This window comes from Notolepis coatsorum (genome assembly GCF_963971535.1).
Source record: "Notolepis coatsorum genome assembly, chromosome: 15".
Classification (NCBI taxonomy): Eukaryota; Metazoa; Chordata; class Actinopteri; order Aulopiformes; family Paralepididae; genus Notolepis; species Notolepis coatsorum.
The window spans coordinates 76226060-76245482 of NC_140179.1; the positions used below are offsets into that span (position 1 = coordinate 76226060).

Below are 19423 nucleotides of genomic sequence, written 5' to 3' on the forward strand. Positions count from 1 at the left end.
TGGTGGACAAGCTTCTATCATTATTGATGTAGCTGTGTCATTATTTAGCCATGTCTCTACTAGGCAGATGCAATCTAAGTTATTTTCTTTAATCAGATCATTTACTAATATGACTGTAATACAAACAGTTCAGTTTGTCAGGTGGTACATGCAACACAGATTACAGTGTTGACATCTGTCTGCTTGAGAAAATACCATGTTCTGCAAAATAAAAAATATTGAAGTGAGATGAACAGACTGAACTTTATTTTATTAGATAAAACATGTTGACAAAGTTTTACTTTGCGGTTGAAAAAAGGTAATTAATCGCAATATATCGCAATATTAATATCGCAATACTCAGCATATCGCAATATATTTAGTATCGCAATACTATCGTATCGTGACTCAAGTATCGTGATAGTATCGTATCGTGAGGCCTCTGGTGATTCCCACCCCTAATAGAGCATGGTACATTGTGAGTATACAGCATGGTACATTGTGAGTATACAGCATGGTACATTGTGAGTATACAGCAGACGTGGTACATTGTACACAGCAGTGATAATTCGGAGAGAAGCCTGACAGTCTGACTTTTTGGAAAACCTGCTCCTTCTAAATCCTCCCGCTCGCGCTCACCACTCACTCTGCTCACTCCTAGATAAACCAGCCACTGAGAAATACTTGATTATTATTTGACTATGATTTTCATAAAGCTATATATACTTTGCTATACCATTGTCACCAGTATATATATTTTGTGTCCACTATATAAAAACTGCATTGCAGCAGTATTATAAAAAGAAAAATTGTGATGGAAATGAGACGAGGGAAAAACTATTCTGAATAAGTAGCACTGAATTGATAAAAAAAAACATGTCATAGCACACTGTAATTTGTCCTGGAAAACGACATACTGTCAAATACCATCAACACTAAGATAAATATTGTGATGTGATGTTTTTCTAATATCGGGCATGATGATACAATATAAATGCTGTGCCGTGTGACACTGCAGGTATTGGAGCGGGCAGAGCTACTGAGAGACATGGATGCCAATCTCCTGCCAGCATTCCTGCGCCTGCAGGAATTGGTAAGAACGCGTGCGCGCCGTTTTTTACCTGCCGAGATCACCCACAAGAGTTCCCTTGATGATGTATGGCCCTGAGCTGAGCCCACTCTTGAGTCTCTTGTATGCTTTGTTAATTATAGATATCAGAGGTAGATGGATTCATCATTAATTTACTTGTTTTGATGCTAGAACCTAATTGTTTCTTGTTAGAAGTGCGGTGGTGAGTGTTATGAGGGATGTGTCCTTCGCATTTCCACAGTAAATGGTAAATGGCTTCTTTTTTATATAGCGCTTTTATCCAAAGCGCTTTACAATTTGTTACAATTCTTTTTTACCCATTCACTCATACATTCACTCACCGACGGTGGAGGCAACCATGCAAGGTGCCAACCTGCTCATCGGGAGCAATTAGGGGTTAAGTGTCTTGCTCAAGGACACATCGACATGCTGCCCAGGAGGAGCGGGAACCTAACCGGGAACCTCCGGATTGCCAGACGACTGCTCTACCTCCCGAGCCACTGTCGCCCCAGTTTGACTGGGTGGCTTTTGAAGTGATCTGTAGAAAACAGATTCACGCATGTGTGAGATGGTTGTGCTTGACTATAATAATAGGTCTCTCTTACATAACTTAAAGGGATATTTCACTTTCGTAGAAGTTGTCAAAATTCATGTCAGTAGTTTGACAACAGGTGGTCGCTAGCTTACTTGTAGATGCACTTACATTAGGGTGACCATATTGTGATTTCCAAAAAAGAGGACGTTTGGTCACCCTCACTTACATAGGAGGTAAGACTGCTGAAACTTGACAACTTCTACTAAAGTGAAATATCCTGAATTTCCCCAAGGGGATTAATAAAGTATCTATCTATCTATCTATCTATCTATCTATCTATCTATCTATCTATCTATCTATCTATCTATCTATCTATCTATCTATCTATCTATCTATCTATCTATCTATCTATCTATCTATCTATCTATCTATCTATCTATCTCCTTTTTAAAGGGTCTGTCTGTTGCCTACATGTATTGTTATGGTTCTCGGGGGTAAAGATTTGGTTCTTCTGACTTACGATGTGACAACTAGCCATCTTTGATTGATTATATGAGTCCCACCCTAATGATAAGGGCTGTGCTGATACCGATACTGGTATTGGAGATCGGGCTGATCGCAGGCTCAAATAGGGTATTAGTATCATCATCATTTCCTCATTTCCTCATTCATCATTACTGTAATGCCAAAAGCTGATGCCAAGAGCGAATGTGTAACATCAACATGTCAAAGATAGAAGCAAAGCCACTTGATTTTTATTTATTTACAGGCATACATACAATATATTTGATGTCTCTATCTAAAAAAAATATATATATATATAAAAAAGAAATGTGTCCAGTGACCATAAACTAAGCCTTTCCACTGTTCAGTAAAACAAATGATTAGATCATTATGTTAGTTTTGTGTTCAGAATTGGTGTCGACGGTAAATTAACAATTTTTTACGGTGCATCCCTGTTATAACTTCATCTGAATCTCCCTGTTATAGCTCCATCTGAATCTCCCTATTTCATCTGAATCTCCCTATTTCATCTGAATCTCCCTATTTCATCTGAATCTCCCTATTTCATCTGAATCTTCCCTGTTATTATAGCTTCATCTGAATCCTCTGTCACACATTTCCCTTCAGACGGAGGACAACGTGACAGTGATCCTGCTCACTGAGATCGTATGGGACAAGTTCAGACCCAACACCGGCTGCTTCGAACCCCTCCTGCTCCACTTCCCCGACTACAGTAAAGGTATCGCTGTCGGCAGACCAGACACCCCACCGCTCTCTCGCCCTCATGAATATGACCCCCCTATTGAGGACACTCTCGTGGATTTGATGTGATAAGCAGAGAGACTGTAGCTGCATATTGTGTTATTAAGACATTTTGGAAAAGGTCCAGTCAATGTAGCCATCATTTCAAGCAAACACATTTACTGCAAGAAACTGCATAAAAAGGTGTCTGCTAAACTTTACAAGGTTCCTTTTGAGCCTTTAGAAAGTCCCTCCTAGTTTATCCTTGTTGAAGTTCACATCTGGAAGGATCAGAGAGGATAGTTTAGAGAGAAAGAGGGAGAGTGAGACTACATGACCCCTTCTGTTGTAATAGATTCAAAAAGATACTGCAGTTCTTGACATAGACTCACACATGCCCCTATCTTACCATCATAATGCTGAAGTTTGAACTGCGCATGGAGAGAGGAATAACTGTATTCCCTCTTTATTGGCATAATTGGCAAATGTTTTTTTTTTGTATCCACCTTTTCTCCTCATTTTCTATTTTTCTCCCATCCCAATTTCGTATTTCCAATTCATCCCTCCCCTGTCTTGAACGTTGCTAGACTATGCCTCCCACTGGTCGGCTGTAGTGAGGATAGAAGCCTTGCATCACATGTCCCCTCCGGTACACGAGGAGGCAGCCTGACGCATCTTTTCACCGCAGCAGCTCGAACTCTCAGTGGCGAGGAGTAACGCGTGGGAGGCTCACGCTGCCCCCGTCACTTCCTGCTTCCGTCGCACCGGCGTCACCCAACCGACCTGTAGGAGTCGCTGTCCACAACGTCCAATCCCCACCCACCGGCTTTCCCACCCTCTAACACTGCCAATTGTGTTAGTATGACGACCGGCCAAGCCGGTAGCAACGCCGAGAGCTGGGCTCGATAGTCGATACCAGCATCTCCTGCGTTAGTGGCGAGCGCCTTGCCCACTGCGCCACTCAGCCACCCCATAATTGGCAAATGTTGAATTGAAACACTCCCCTGTAGTCTCCTGGCCGTCTGTGTATTTCTCTGTCGGGTCCCGGGTAGGTATATGTGCCTTTTTGCTAGGGTCCCCCAATAGTTTTTTTTGCACAGATGGCCCCCCCATATTGACATTAGAACATTAATTTGACCACTACTAGTCATAGCATTTGTCGACTAATCGATTCGTTGATGTCATCTGCAAATATATTAAGAAAATAAGAATCCACATGCAACAATAATGCAGAACGACCTCTTTTTAAAGACAATAGCAGAGATGTACTTATAATCTTTCAGGAAATATCTCATTTCAGCGTAGAGAGAAAAAAGGACAAAAAAATCAAACTTGGACGACTAAGACCAAACTGACCGATGAATCAACCAATCGATGACGAGGGGAGTGGCTAGTGGGCTGAAGTACACCTGCTTCGTCAGATAGCTGCGTAGGCTTTTCACTGGCTTATGTGCAAAACGTTGTGGGCAGTGTTTTATTCAAGTGTATCTGTGGATTCTCTAATTGAAGTGTGTGTGTGTGTGTGTGTGTGTGTGTGTGTGTGTGCGTGTGCACGGCAGGAGAGCTTCAGCAGATCCTGGGTCAGGACAGCCATCCAGCCTACTCTCCGGAGCTCTACTGTTCCTACATCAACATCCTGCTGGGGGTGTTCTACTCGGTCTGCAGGGACCTGAGAGAGCTCCGTCACCTGGTCAGACCACACACACACACACACACACACACACACACACACACACACACAGGTGCAGCTCAATAAATTAGAATATCGTGGAAAAGTCTATATATTTAGCTGTATTGATGCAGTAATTTATGCAAAAGGAGCCCCAACCAAGTACTGAGTGAACATACATGAACATACTTTTCAGAAGGCCGACATTTCTATATACAAAAGAAAAATTCATCTATTTAAAAAAAATTATTGGTGATACAGACTTTTGGGCTTTCATGAGCTGTAAGACATAATCATCAAAATGAAAACAAATAAAGGCTTGAAATATTTCACTTTGTGTGTAATGAGTCTATAATCTACGAGAGTTTCGCTTTTTGAATTGAATTACTGAAATAAAATAACTTTTCCATGATATTCTAATTTATCGAGCTGCACCTGTATATACATGCACTGCACATATACATATACAGACACACAGACGCACAGAAACCTTCTAGTTATGTATGCGCTCAATAAAGGCCTCGCACGGAATGTTTGTGTAGTTCTCTTTCTTCCAGTATGGCTGCCTGTAACCAGTGGTAACCACTTTCAAATTAAAATGCCTAATTTCTGTGTAGCAGTAGAGTGGGTAAAACACTGGAAAATAACACACCAAATTATATGTTTTTTTTTATTTATATATTTCTCATATCAACACATATTAGCAACCGTTGTCTCTTCCATTGCCATGTGCAAAACAATGGTTGCTATGTTACAGGCAGCCATGCTGGAAGAAGCAGAACTACACAAACATTCTGTTCTGTGAAAGGCCTCTATTGACAGTCAGGTTGACACACACACATCAATCAGGGTGCATTTTTCTTTGGTTTTGAACGTTTATTTCTTTTCAACAATCTCATATACTTAATTCTTTCTCTTCACACAGGCTTCCCTTAATTTTTCTAAGTTCTGCGAGCCGTTGGAGGAAGGCAAAGGTACCGTGCATGCTCATAAATGTTCCCTCGCGTGTGCACAGACTAAAGACAGTGCCTAATTGCCTCTACGAATGGAATGTAACACATTTCATTCACAAGTTTTGTGTGAATGTATCTGAGAACGTATTTGAACACACCTGACGACCGGCCGTATTGTTATGCAAAGTAGTACTTAGCGAGTTGGCGCATCAGTCGACTGCAGCGCATTCCTGTGTGCACGTGCGTGCACATCCGTGCGTGCACGTGCTTCTGCTCACAGACTGGTTGCACGGCGTGCAACTCCGTCCCATGAGCAACGCATGCCTGGTAAACAGCAACTCCTACAGTTCGGTCGGGGCGCCTGCACAGCGAGGGAAGGATCTGGGAGAGGTAGTGTGACCTTCCACACATTACACTCCCCCATTGAGAGTCCGCGCTGCCAGGTGAAAAGAAGCGGTGGGCTGGGTACACATGTGTCGGAGGAAGCATGTGATAGTCTCCGCCCTCCCGGACCGACGGTAGGGGGTAGAGTGCACAACGACCAGGAAGGGGATTGGGAATTGGCATAACGACTAACATTGGGATGGGAGAAAAACGGAAAAAGGAGGGGGGAAAAGATAATAATAAAAAAAATAATAATAATAAAATGTCCCGATTTATCGATTCTTCCAAAAGGCATATCGTCTCAGCCTTAGACCAGTTGTCTCTTTTCCATAATGAGTAGGGATGGGAATTGATAAGATTTTATCGATTCGATTCTGCTTATCGATCCGATTCTTCATCGATTCCTGATAAATGTATCATTTAAATAAATAAATTGGAAATTCAACAGAACTAAGCTGGTTAGAATAACAACATGCAACTTGACATTTCTGATAGTCATTTATCATTTATTGTTGAGCCCCCATGTCAGAAAAATACAAAAATTAAATGAACTATACACTTAAATAAAATAATGTATTTGAGATTCTCTTAAACTAATTTAATCTATTGAACTGTAGTTGCATTCAACAGGTCGTTATTGCAAAAGAGAATTCGTTATCAATAACCTACCTGTATAAATAAAGGTTAAAAGTAAAAACATAACTGACACATAAGTAACATCTAGTAAAACGTTATTGTTTTAAAATGCGCAACTGTCGGAAAAACATGGCATCGATAAGAGGAATCGATAGTCACGGAGGCATGCGATTCCAGGAATCGGACAATTAGCAACTCGATTCCCATCCCTAATGATGAGCATTTAATCTCATGCCCTCAGTGAAGGAGAACGACACGCACAAACTGTGGAGGAACATCGAGCCTCACCTGAAGAAGGCCATGCAGACGGTGTATCTCCGGGAGGTGTCCAGGTCCGTAATAACTAGCGGTGTAAATATTTGACCCCACAACGGTTCGATTAGATTACGATTCTTCAGGCAACGATTCAATGCATCCTCTTCATTTGACCACTATTCGATGCGATTCGATACATTTTCGATCAGTTAATTCCCCCAAAAAAAATGTATACACAAATGTGGCTATGGGGGAACTGATTCACTCAGCATGAATGGACTATAGGTCAATAATAAAATCTACCTATATTAAAAAAAAATTATAATAATAATTTAAAGGAAAAAAATATATAAATTCAAATAGATTCTAACATGTTCAAATCGATGCAGTTGAATCGTCACCTTAGGATCGATGTATTGCGATGCATTGTTACACCCCTAGTAATGACTGAGGTTGTAATGGGCCTCGTTTATCAAGCAAAATACACCTAATTATGCACTCCAACTCATTTCCACCAAACAGCTTATTATAAAGAATCCTTGGAAACAGTTGTCATGCATATTTTGTGTTTTAAGTCAATTGTGGCATACCATCAACCCTCAACCTTTTACACATACAAGAATATTGATAAATGAAGCCCGATGTTTTAATGTGACTTATAAGTAATATAATAACGTTTTGTATCAGCAAAAGTCCAAATCATATGTAATATATGTACTTATTTGTAATATGTACACATTGCACATGTTCAGTACAATATGTAAATATATTCATTATGGCTATAATGGAACGTACATTATGTACCCTTTTCGATTAGTAGTTTATTTACTTTTTTCTTTTATATCTTTTCATTTTAAGCAAGTTCTTTTCCCGGGAATGTTGCCACAGACTGTTCATAATACTTGGTAATGCTGGACTTTCATCAGTGGGCCATAGGCCCGTTCACCATTGTGTTACTTCATTCAGCGATAGATAGACTTAACAGACTTTTATCTAAATCTTTACATTTACATTTAGTCATTTAGCTGACGCTTTTATCCAAATCGACTTACAAGTTCTGTACGAAGGGGGAAGGGTACAACTCTTTCAGCTGAGTAACAATGTTCATCAAACAGTGTTGAAACTTGAGTGCTGCAGTGTTGAGTGCATAGTAGTAAAGACATATTAGTATAGTAGGAAGAGTGCATCAGGGATGTGATTTCTCAGTTTTTAACTGGATTTCCAGTTTTTCGGACCTAAAATGAAAAAAAGATATTCATAAAAAAAAGATAATAATTGTAGGCAAAAAAAATTATATTGAGCTTTATGTATGTTTTGATTATTTGCATAATAAAATATCGCTACTTTCCGTCCTTGTATCGATACAGTATTGTCACGCAAAGTATCGCGATACTATACTGTATCGATATTTTCCCCCACCACTAGAGTAAAGGATGGGATCTTGAGACTCTTTAAGTGACAGGTCCGGGTGGCCCCTGATCAGGCTTGGCTTGTGTTGTGATCTGATGAGCCAGACCGCGTCCTGGAGTAGTGTGGAGCCAGACCGCGTCCTGGAGTAGTCTGGAGCCAGACCGCGTCCTGGAGTAGTCTGGAGCCAGACCATGTCCTGGAGTAGTCTGGAGCCAGACCGCGTCCTGGAGTAGTCTGGAGCCAGACCATGTCCTGGAGTAGTCTGGAGCCAGACCGCGTCCTGGAGTAGTCTGGAGCCAGACCATGTCCTGGAGTAGTCTGGAGCCAGACCGCGTCCTGGAGTAGTCTGGAGCCAGACCATGTCCTGGAGTAGTCTGAAGCCAGACCGCATCCTGGAGTAGACTGGAGCCAGACCATGTCCTGGAGTAGACTGGAGCCAGACCACATCCTGGAGTAGACTGGAGCCAGACCATGTCCTGGAGTAGACTGGAGCCAGACCACATCCTGGAGTAGCCTGACTCGCGTTGCGATTGGAATTCTAAACCGTCTGGATGCAATCTGGCCACAATGCATAATATATGAATGTAAAAGAGATGGAAAAGAAGAGCGAGAAAAAGTCATGCAGACACAAAGAAAGCCACACGAGATGCATGGCAAGCATTTTCAGCCCTGCGTGTGGAGCTGCGTGTGGAGTGGACAGACGGCAATGTGATCTCACGACATCTTTATGATCAGATCTAAATATATCATATAAAAAATATACTGTACATATAATAAAATCTGAAATTACAAGTATAACTGTAGACTACTGTATGTCTGTAAACATGAAACTGCTTCAGATACTGTTGAAATGAACAAATCATATACATTTTTATTCTTGGCCGTAATATACAGTACATAGTCTAGTAAATGTTCTTGGCTGTAGTATAGTCTAGTAAATGTTCTTGGCTGTAGTATAGTCTAGTGAATGTTCTTGGCTGTAGTATAGTCTAGTTATAAATGTTCTTGGCTGTAGTATAGTCTAGTAAATGTCTTGGCTGTAGTATAGTCTAGTTATAAATGTTCTTGGCTGTAGTATAGTCTAGTTATAAATGTTCTTGGCTGTAGTATAGTCTAGTTATAAATGTTCTTGGCTGTAGTATAGTCTAGTTATAAATGTTCTTGGGTGTAGTATAGTCTAGTTATAAATGTTATTCGCTGTAGTATAGTCTAGTAAATGTTCTTGGCTGTAGTATAGTCTAGTAAATGTTCTTGGCTGTAGTATAGTCTAGTTATAAATGTTCTTGGCTGTAGTATAGTCTTGTTTTGTCCTGACGGTGTGTTGTTCCTGGTGTGTGTGTGTGGTGTGGTGTGTTGTTCCTGGTGTCTGTGTTTAGTGTTCAGTGGGAGGAGCAGCAACTACTGGAGGAGAAGGAGACTGCACCCATCAGAGGTACCACACACACACACACTGGACCCATCAGAGGTACTACACACACACACACACACACACACACTGGACCCATCAGAGGTACTACACACGCACACACTGGACCCATCAGAGGTACTACACACGCACACACTGGACCCATCAGAGGTACTACACACACACACACTGGACCCATCAGAGGTACTACACACACACACACACTGGACCCATCAGAGGTACTACAGACACACACACTGGACCCATCAGAGGTACTACACACACACACACACACACACTGGACCCATCAGAGGTACTACAGACACACACACACACACACTGGACCCATCAGAGGTACTAGACACACACACTGGTCCCATCAGAGGTACTAGACACATACACTGGATTCATCAGAGGTACCACACACACACACACACACTGGATTCCTCATATGTGCTACACACTGGAAGAGTAGAAAAAAAATAGATAATTTAATAATTTAATAGTATTCTTTGCAATGTAAATATTGCATTATTTTTACAGATATGAAATCAATATATCGTTAAGCTGCTGGTTCAGAGATTTTGAGCAATCCCCAAGGACTTCTCCCACAGACGGCTGTTGAAAACACGTGCCCACACCGGCCTTTCGAGTTCGTAAATCCTACATAAATCCGAAGTTACAATACAAAGCCGTTCGAGAATGCCGAGTAAGTTCGTAAATCGAGTTACGAAGGAATTCCTTGGTAACTTTCACGTACCAAGGAATGAGGACCAATGTGGTTATCTTTTCCAGTTACAGTTATGTTTGGTTTGTCTTCCTGGCACAGGGTTGTCTGCACATGCCCACGTGGAGCTCCCATACTACTCCAAGTTCCTATTGATCGCTGCTTACTTGGCGTCCTACAACCCTGCCCGCACTGACAAGCGCTTCTTCCTCAAGGTACTGGAACACTGGAACACTGATCTCTCCACACACAAGCACACATGAACGCACGCACACACACACACACACACACACACACCACACATCCTGCACTCTCTCACACACAAACACACTACAGGTCACTTTAGAAAAGAAAAAAAAGGTCACTTTAAAAAACAACTGTTTTTGTATAATTATATATAGCATAACTGTATATTGTCTAGTATATTGTATAGTAGTGTATATAGGACTCATTACCTTCAATTCGTAAGCTTAGTATTGTATTGTATTTTATCTTAGTACTTTTTAGCATGTCTATTTTATTATCTATTCTATTTGATTCTATTATTATTTGTATTTTTTGCACAATCAAGGCGGGCATGGCCACCTTAATTTCACTACATGTCTCGTGTATGTATGTGACTAATAAATCTCTTGATCTTGAATCTTGAATCTACTGCCAACAGACTTCTATGACCGATATCGATCCTGACCAGTAGCGGGACTCCTCATTTAAAGTTTTTGATATTGTTGTTTTTCTGCCTGACAGCACCACGGGAAAATAAAGAAAAGCAACTTCCTGAAGAAACATGAAAAGGTAATACATTTTACGCCAAGTTGTTTGTTTACCTTTTCTCATTGTAGCTGTAAGTCATGTATTTACGTTTAATCTCAGAACACTGAGGTGAGAGAATGAAAACAAAGGATGGTTTCTAGGGGATTTGGTATGTCTTTACACAAAGAACTGGAGTCCAGGCCAAATGTCATACAGTATCTCCTAAACCTTGTTGCCTTGGCCGTTGGCGATAAAACGATAACGATAATTATCGCGATAAATTTTAATAATCGATAATAAAAAAAAATCGATAATACAACTTTTATTTTTATAAATTTGTATTGTGACCTGCAACAGGGCAGCTTTAAAACCCTGATACAGTGGACAGACTTGTCTTTCTTGCCTGCAACTTAAAGTAATGGCTTTGCTTGTCCAAATGACAATACTGACCAAATTGAGATTTATTTTTCTCTTGTCCATTTATTTTGTTTGCTTTCTAATTTAAAATACAGTTTGAAACCGTCTGTACACAGTAGGCTATGTGTGCTAGCAGAGCTAGTCTCCAGTCGTGAGTCACGGTGCAAAAAGCGCCAAAAGATAGAAAATAAACTAGCAGAGCCAGAACTGTTCAACTCCCCTGGAGCCACACCCACTTTATTTTTGGTACTTTTGCTTTCAAACCAGCTGCAGCCTGAGAACTGGGGTGTGAGGGGCTGTAACACTGAAGATGGCGCCAACGACAAAGAATTGCTGCAAAATAAACATGCATTTGTTGTTTAAATAAAATAAAAATAAATGTATTATCTTTTTTTATACTAATAAAAATATCGATAATTATCGATATCGAACAATATGAAAAATGTTATCCTGATATATCGTGATAAAAATGTTGGCCATATCGCCCCGCCCTACGTTGTTACAAGAGACACTGTCGCCCCAGTGTCTGAGCTGTAGCTAGTTAACCCTATATTAACTAGTCAAGGCTATCGACATAGAATATGTATTTTAACCCAGAACTGCCAACTTACCTACAGATGTACATTCTCCAAAAAAGTATGGGCAGTTATGGTCTTCGTTCCCAAGGGCTTATTTTTTTACAAACTGTCCCTCTGGTCCGTACTGAACTGGGGAAAAGGGCGTTCAGATATGCAGCTCCCTCCACCTGGAATCAGCTACAAAACCACCTGAACTTGCATGAGCTGGTCTCACTGGTTGCTTTTAAAACCCTTCTAAGCGATATGGAATCCAGCACATCTGGCTGCAGATGTTTTGACTGACTTTAAATGGTTCTGTGAATTGTCCTTGTTTTTGTTTTAAGTTTGCTATATGTATATTTATTATTATTTTCATCTGTAAATGTGAAATTGTAACTGTGCTGCTGCCTATCTTGGCCAGGACGCTCTTGTAAAAGAGATTTTTTTTTATCTCAATGAGACTTTTTCCTGGTTAAATACAGGTGAAATACATTAAAAAAAAATTACATGATAATATTTTCCGATTACTCAACGAGTTGACTTATCACTAACCTCGTTCCCAGTTTTATCTCCTCCGTGAGATAAAGCCTGGTAAAGAACTACTGCCGAAGGTGTCTGGGGTACAATTTCCGTTGTATGTACTTCCCAGTGGAAGCTGCCTCCGAACGGACCAAACTTTTCCCGAATCCTGTCGGCAAACAAGCTAGAACGTCCCGGTCATGTAGTCAATTATTCAGGCAAAGCCGTTGCAGTGGCTTAAATGAGGAAATATTGTGCACTTCACACGTTTCTATAATTGCTTTGTCGAAACCGGAAACCCTGTAGTCTGTACTTCATGTACTTCCGTTTACACACTTTAGGAGGCATATCTTTACCAGCCTAACTTATCACTATCGTATTCCTCATGTTGCTCCAGACTAGCAACCACCTGCTGGGCCCCAAGCCCTTCCCTCTGGACCGCCTGCTGGCCATCTTCTACAGCGTGGTGGACAGCAGAGTGGCTCCCACCGCCAGCATCTTCTCCCAGGTCAGACCACCAGCACACGCTTTATGAGTACAAGATTCAAGAGTATTTGTCACATACATACCAGGGCATACAGTGAAATGCGGGTGGTCATGCCCGCATCGATTGTGCAATAATACTAATAATAAAATAGACATAAAAAAAAGGTAATAAGAAGACATACTGTAAGATGTGCATGATAAAAATAGACATGCTAAATTCCTGAGAAGGCACTGGGTCATATGTACACTACTATACAATATACAGTTTTAACGCATTATGCTATTCTTACTATATCTGACCTTTTATATTCCTCATTCCTTTAAAGTGACCTTTCCATTTTGTTTAAAGTGACATTTTGTTTAAAGCGATTGCAGCATGTGTGTTGTGTGTGTGTGTATGTGTGTGCTCATGTGTACTTGTGTGTGGAGAGTTCAGTGTTCTGTTATTTACTCATTACTTTATTTATATGGTAGATATTATTACATGCTTATTCCATCCATGTGATTATGAGTACACGTTTCAAATGATAGTTCACCTTTTAAAGCAAGGAGTATGCCCATTTAATCACAATGACGACATCTTTCTAAGCTGCGACCAGCAGCTCTATATAGGTCACTCGGTCCACAGACATTTTCCCACCCTCTAGTGGCCACAGGTTGAAAGGCTGAAAGTTGGCATGGATGTCAAGTGTGTGTGTGTATATATGTGAAGTTCTCTGTGTGTGTGTGTGTTCATGCCAATTGGCTAAAAGGAGGTGTGGCAAAAAGGTTGCAGCTATTGTGAATTCATGCTATTTTCTTTTCTATTTTTTTTACAAACTTTTGTGCCCAGTGGTTGGTATCTACAGGGTATGCACAAGGTCCTTGAAGTGTTTAAAGTGATTTACAAACAAAGAATCAAGCCCTGGAATTCCTTGAAAACTGCCTATTTTTAACAAGGTGCTTAAAAGGTCCTTGAAATTCAAATCAACCATTCGCATTTAATGTTTTGTTCATCCATGATCAAATTGTTCTGAATCAAGAAATTGATTGAAATATATATATATATTTTTAGTGTAACTAATTGTCAGAAATTGGTTTTAAGCCATAAATATTGGATCCGATTTCCCCCCTATAAAAATATAATTTAAAAGTGAATTGTATCCTTTTAAATGCCCTTTTTAAAATGAAAAATGGTGCTTTGGAAAGTACTTGAATTTCATTTTGCAATGTCTGTGGGAACCCTGAGAAAGTAATGTCCTGGATCCCTGTACTTCTGTCTGCAGATCTCCTCCCTGGTGACCCTACAGCTGCTGTGTCAGGTGGGGCACGACGATCAGCTGGACTCCCCCAAGTACAAATGTGCCATCTCTCTCGACTTCATCCGTGCCATATCCAGGTCTGTGTGTGTGTGTATCCATAACCATCAGCAATTGGTTATATGACATGGTATGATTGAATATTTGACAAATGTACATCTTGTGTGGTTAATAACATTTTATTAAATAATAATAATGAATTGCATTTACATAGCGCTTTTCTAGACGCTCAAAGCGCTTTACAATGTAGGGTGGAAATTGCCTCCTTCACCACCACTGGTAGCACCCAACCTTGGGCTACGCAGGCTCAATGACTACCATACACATCACACTACACAATGGCTGAACGGCTCAGGAGACAGGGATTGATATCAGTCAATTAAGGGGAAAGGATGATTAGGTGGCCTTAAATGTTATTGCATTGCATTGTACTGTATTGCAGGATTGCTGAAGGGTGGGCGGCTAAGTGGGCAAGGCGCTCTCCACTAATGCAGGAGATGCTGGGTTCGAGCCCAGCTCTTGGCATTGCTACCAGCTTGGCTGGTCGTTCATACTAATACAATTGGCAGTATTAGGGGGTGGGAAGCTGGCGGGTGGGGATCGGACGTTGTGGACAGCGACTCCTACAGGTCGGTTGGTGCGCCTGCGCAGCAGAATCAGGAAGCAACGAGGGCGGCGTGTCCCTCCCACGCAGACCCTCGCCGCTGAGAGATCGCGCTGTACAGGTGAAAAGATGCGACAGCTGCCTCCTCGTGTACCGGAGGGGACACGTGATGCAAGGCTTCATCCACATTGCAGCCGGCCTGTGGGAGGCATGGCCTAACGCCGTTCGAGACAGGGGAGGGTAGAATTGGACAATACGAAATCGGGATGGGAGAAAAATAGAAAATGGGAGAAAAAGTAGATAAAAAAAGAAAAAGATTGCTGAAGGGTGTTTGAATATTTTCCAGTATTTGCTGTTACATTTATCCTCTTCTTTTTCTCCAGGACTGTGAACTTTGACATTGTGAAGTACCTGTACGACTTCCTGTAAAGCCTTCCGCGCACGAGGGAGGGGGATGAGCGAAGAAGATGATCTTCTACTGCAACACACTGATGGACAAGTAGAGAAAGAAGAGAAACGTAGAGAGAGAGCACTTGGCCCCATGAGAGTCACCCTCGGGGGCAAAACGAGAGCGGTTTGCAGTTCTGAAGAATTCCAGTTGTGTGTTGGTGCCCCCTTGTGGCTGACACTGTTTTCTTTCTTGACAAGCTGCAGGATGCTCATGGCATAAACCTGCTTAGATTCCTTCTGCAATCCACAGCCACTGTGGAGCCCCTCTTAGTACTATTGATACTGTTTTTGTATACTAAAATAAAGTGTCTTTGTTTAAAAAAGTAAGACTGTTTTGCTGTGTGTTTGTTGGTCCATCAGAAATCCAGTGAGATATACAGTAACAGAGCCTAGTAGAGATGAGTAAACATTCATCACACTAGTCAGGTAAGCTTATAGAAGAGCCTAGCATTGCTACATAAGGGGTGATGTTAAATACATTTAGATGTATTATCTATTTGTTCTGATTAAATAAATACAATAAAATGAAATTGCAAGGCTTTGAGGCGGCCAGGGTAAGACCTTCTCATCAAGCAATTAAACGATTGCGTTTTATAAAAACGAAACCTTACCTTAACCTCACTGTCCTAACCCTAACGTAAAATACAGATGGAACTATATATGTTTATTTTTGTGATGTTTCAAGATATCCTAATTGTTAATAGGATCTAGCCACGTCATTATAAAAAAGGTGAAATGTGATCATGGTGCATCTTCTGCGTCCATCGTCCTGGAGAATTCCTTGATTCATTTTCTCAAGTCACGGGACTATAAAGTAGGAAGATAGATACTTTATTGCCATTTCAACACATGGTTGATTGGGATTTGTCTCTGTGCAATGCTCATTTCATCATAAAACAGTGGACAAACAGTATAAAACATACAAGAATACATACAATGCAATCCCTGAAGTAGAAGTATTTCACAAACATTTTAAAATGCTACAGTGCATAAAAGAGCTCAGTGCTCCATTTAAAGTGCATATTGCCTGCCTGTCGGCTAGTGCTAGCCCTTATGGTACAAAGTGCCTGTGCATTAGGGCTTGAGTTCAGGTGACCGTCAGCTTGTGACTGCAACTTGTTCCTGTTTGCGGACGACTCAGCCCTGCTGGTCTCTGACAAGAACAAGTTACAGGTTGAAAAAACCCTCAGCTCAGAACTAGGCAAAATCTGCATATGGCTCGCTGATAACAAACTATCATTACACATGGGCAAAACAGAGTCCATTCTCTTCGGTTCAAATAACAAACTCAGCAAGACCGACGGCTTCTCAGTTACAGTGGGTGACAATATTGTCACAAGGAAAGAAGATATTACCTACCTGGGTTCCATCCTAGAGGCAAATCTTTCCTGTGACAAAATGGCATCCAATGTAATAAAAAAAGTCAACCAACGAACTCGATTCTTGTACCGGATCTCCTCACTGGTAAACAAGAATACCCTGAAGACTCTAGCAGGAGCACTCATTCAAGGGTACTACGACTATGCTTGCACCTCATGGTACCAAAGCACCTCAAAGGCGCTAAAAACAAAATTACAAACATCTCAAAACAAACTGGTCAGACTACTGCTTGACCTTACTCCTAGAACCCACCTCACCCCTGCCCACTTTGACAACCTAGGATGGCTTAGAGTAGACGACAGAGTACAGCAACTTGCAATGGGCCTGGTCTACAAGATACACTACACGACCAAGGTACCCATGTACATGACAAAATACTTCCCAAAGGTCAGTGAATACCACGATCACAACACCAGAGGGAGCTCCACAAATCATGTTAAACCCAGATTCGGCTCAAACAAGGGACTAAACACGTTTCGCAATTATGCCACATCAATGTGGAACGCCCTACCCAAAGCTGTAAAGGAATGTGAATCACTACCCACTTTCAAAAACACTCTCAAAAAACACCTAAGGGAGACTGCAACTCGAAACTGGCCCCTGTAAATGTCCGAACACAACCCCCTCCAATGTACAGTAAATTACCAAGTATGGTCTTGTCAATAATCCAATGTACAGTGTTGTTTGTACAGTTGTACAGTGTCCTCCACCCACCCCTCCTACCCAACCCCCCCCCCCCCCCCCCCCCCACTCCTACCCAACCCCCCCCCCCCACCCACCCAACCACCTCCAATGTACAGTCCCCACCTACCCAATCCAATGTACAGTTTCTACGTCTAATGTATATACTTTTTTCTTTCTGGACTCTTTTTGTATCACAAACAGTACTGTAATTGCAAATCTGGTATGTCATAAATGTATAGATGTAGCAGTACTGTCTATCGGTATGTCATGTATGTCACATATGTTACGATGAATTGAAAATGGGGGACCCTGATGTAAACAAGACGAAAGTCTTTCTCTGGTCTGCATCCCCTTAACAATTGTATGTATTGAGCTGTACTGTACTGTACCCATTCTGCAATCTGTTAATAAAGTTTTCAATCAATCAATCAATCAATCAATCAACCGACAGCCTCCGGATATGTGCTATTCTTAAAACAAGATGTCCTACACCTGAAACTTTGGAGTCTTCTACCAGAGGGAAGGGGGTTAAAGAGGTAGTAAGCAGGGTGAGAGGGGTCACCGATCACCTCCCCTTTCCGCCTGATGTGTGTGGCATATATGGAGGCCACAGAAGAAGATCACAGCCAATGATTTTTGACGCTGTGCGTACAGTTCTTTCTAGCTGTGAAATCTACTGTCTTATCTGAATGAATCAAAGTTCATAAATGTTGACAGAGTGGCCATCAGCCAGTGACCATGACGTGGCAGAAACGGTCTATAAATACCACCAACCTGGTTGTGTGGCAATAAAGGATTGTTGGGATCATGCTGGGATATCTGGTTCTCCTTTGGATGGCTCTCTGCCTCCTCTTCTTCCTCCTCCGGAGCCACAGGCCCAAAGACTTCCCTCCGGGCCCCCGTCCCATCCCTCTGCTGGGCAACCTGCTGCACCTCAACCTGAGGAACCCTCTCCCAGATCTGGAGAAGGTAAAGTCTGTTACATATCAGGTGGCGGGAGGCGAGGGAACTGACTGAAGAAGGACTTTTAAACAGCTGGGACACTTGGCATTGTGCAAACGAGAGTGTCATTCAGTAATAGGAAGGTGTCGGCTTGTACTCAGTGTATTCATTCATTCAATATCATGTTATTATATTTGATAGACCAGTGGTTCTCAAACCTTTTACACCAAGTACCACCTGAGAACGTAGCTGGCTCTCCAAGTACCACCATATGACCGGCGTTAAAATAGTCTATTCAGCTATGCACAGTTCACGTAGGAGGCAAATGTATTCCTAATACCATTATTCATAGTTAACTTTTGTCAGACACAGCCACAATGTACAAAGGGATAGCACTAGAACTAGCAAACGCTTCCACACAACTCATACAATGCAAGGGGCATTGAGAACATAATAACTAACATTCTCACATAGCAAGTGAGAAAATTAAGAACAACTGTATTTCAGCAAATGTACTTAATTCTCTATCTCTCTATCTCTCTCTCTCTCTCACACAGCAAGCAATTGTCCGTCATTCTCTCTCACACTCACACACACAATTATTTTGTTACAAAAACTTAATTTCCTGCATTCTGGTGGGCATCACAAATTATTGTAAAAAAGAAAAGAAAACACATTCAATACATTTTTGAATGTTTACCCTTTAAATGCCAGTTTGTGTGATGGCATCACAAATTATTGTTAAAAAAAACACAAAGTAAAATATTTACAATATATCGAATGCAAAGTACATTTTTCTGGGGGGGATTATTACAGGCTAGGCATGTGTCAATGATTAGCAGCAACACATATTTTGATGGATTTTTGTAATGTCAGATTTAACACCAACTCTTCAGAAAAGTGGGAATATTTCATTTTTTATCCGACATTACAAGAAATCTAAAAATAAATGGTTATGATCAGGGCTGAAGTTGAATTAAAGATGTATGACTGTTTAGACTGCATTACTCTCTGTCACAGTGATCTCCTGGTTGTTCCCCACTTA

General features: G+C 41.2%; 2 protein-coding genes across 2 annotated transcripts in view; both read left to right on the forward strand.

Moving 5' to 3' along the window:
* orc5 (origin recognition complex, subunit 5) overlaps window positions 1-15699 on the forward strand; it is a 28629-nt gene extending 12930 nt beyond the window's left edge. The window contains exons 5-15 of the mRNA XM_084330251.1: window positions 998-1072; window positions 2736-2847; window positions 4409-4539; window positions 5444-5492; window positions 6733-6823; window positions 9533-9588; window positions 10391-10503; window positions 11036-11083; window positions 12932-13042; window positions 14286-14398; window positions 15306-15699. Of these exons, the coding sequence (XP_084186377.1) occupies window positions 998-1072; window positions 2736-2847; window positions 4409-4539; window positions 5444-5492; window positions 6733-6823; window positions 9533-9588; window positions 10391-10503; window positions 11036-11083; window positions 12932-13042; window positions 14286-14398; window positions 15306-15351 (945 nt within the window). The 3' untranslated portion in view covers window positions 15352-15699. The remainder of the gene's footprint in view (window positions 1-997; window positions 1073-2735; window positions 2848-4408; window positions 4540-5443; window positions 5493-6732; window positions 6824-9532; window positions 9589-10390; window positions 10504-11035; window positions 11084-12931; window positions 13043-14285; window positions 14399-15305) is intronic.
* A 2544-nt stretch (window positions 15700-18243) lies between these two features.
* Window positions 18244-19423, forward strand: part of LOC311242093 (cytochrome P450 2F2-like) — a gene marked incomplete at both ends in the record, with an annotated part of 41045 nt that continues 39865 nt past the window's right edge. Inside the window, one exon of the mRNA XM_084331044.1 lies at window positions 18244-18405. Coding sequence (XP_084187170.1) covers window positions 18244-18405 — 162 coding nt within the window. The remainder of the gene's footprint in view (window positions 18406-19423) is intronic.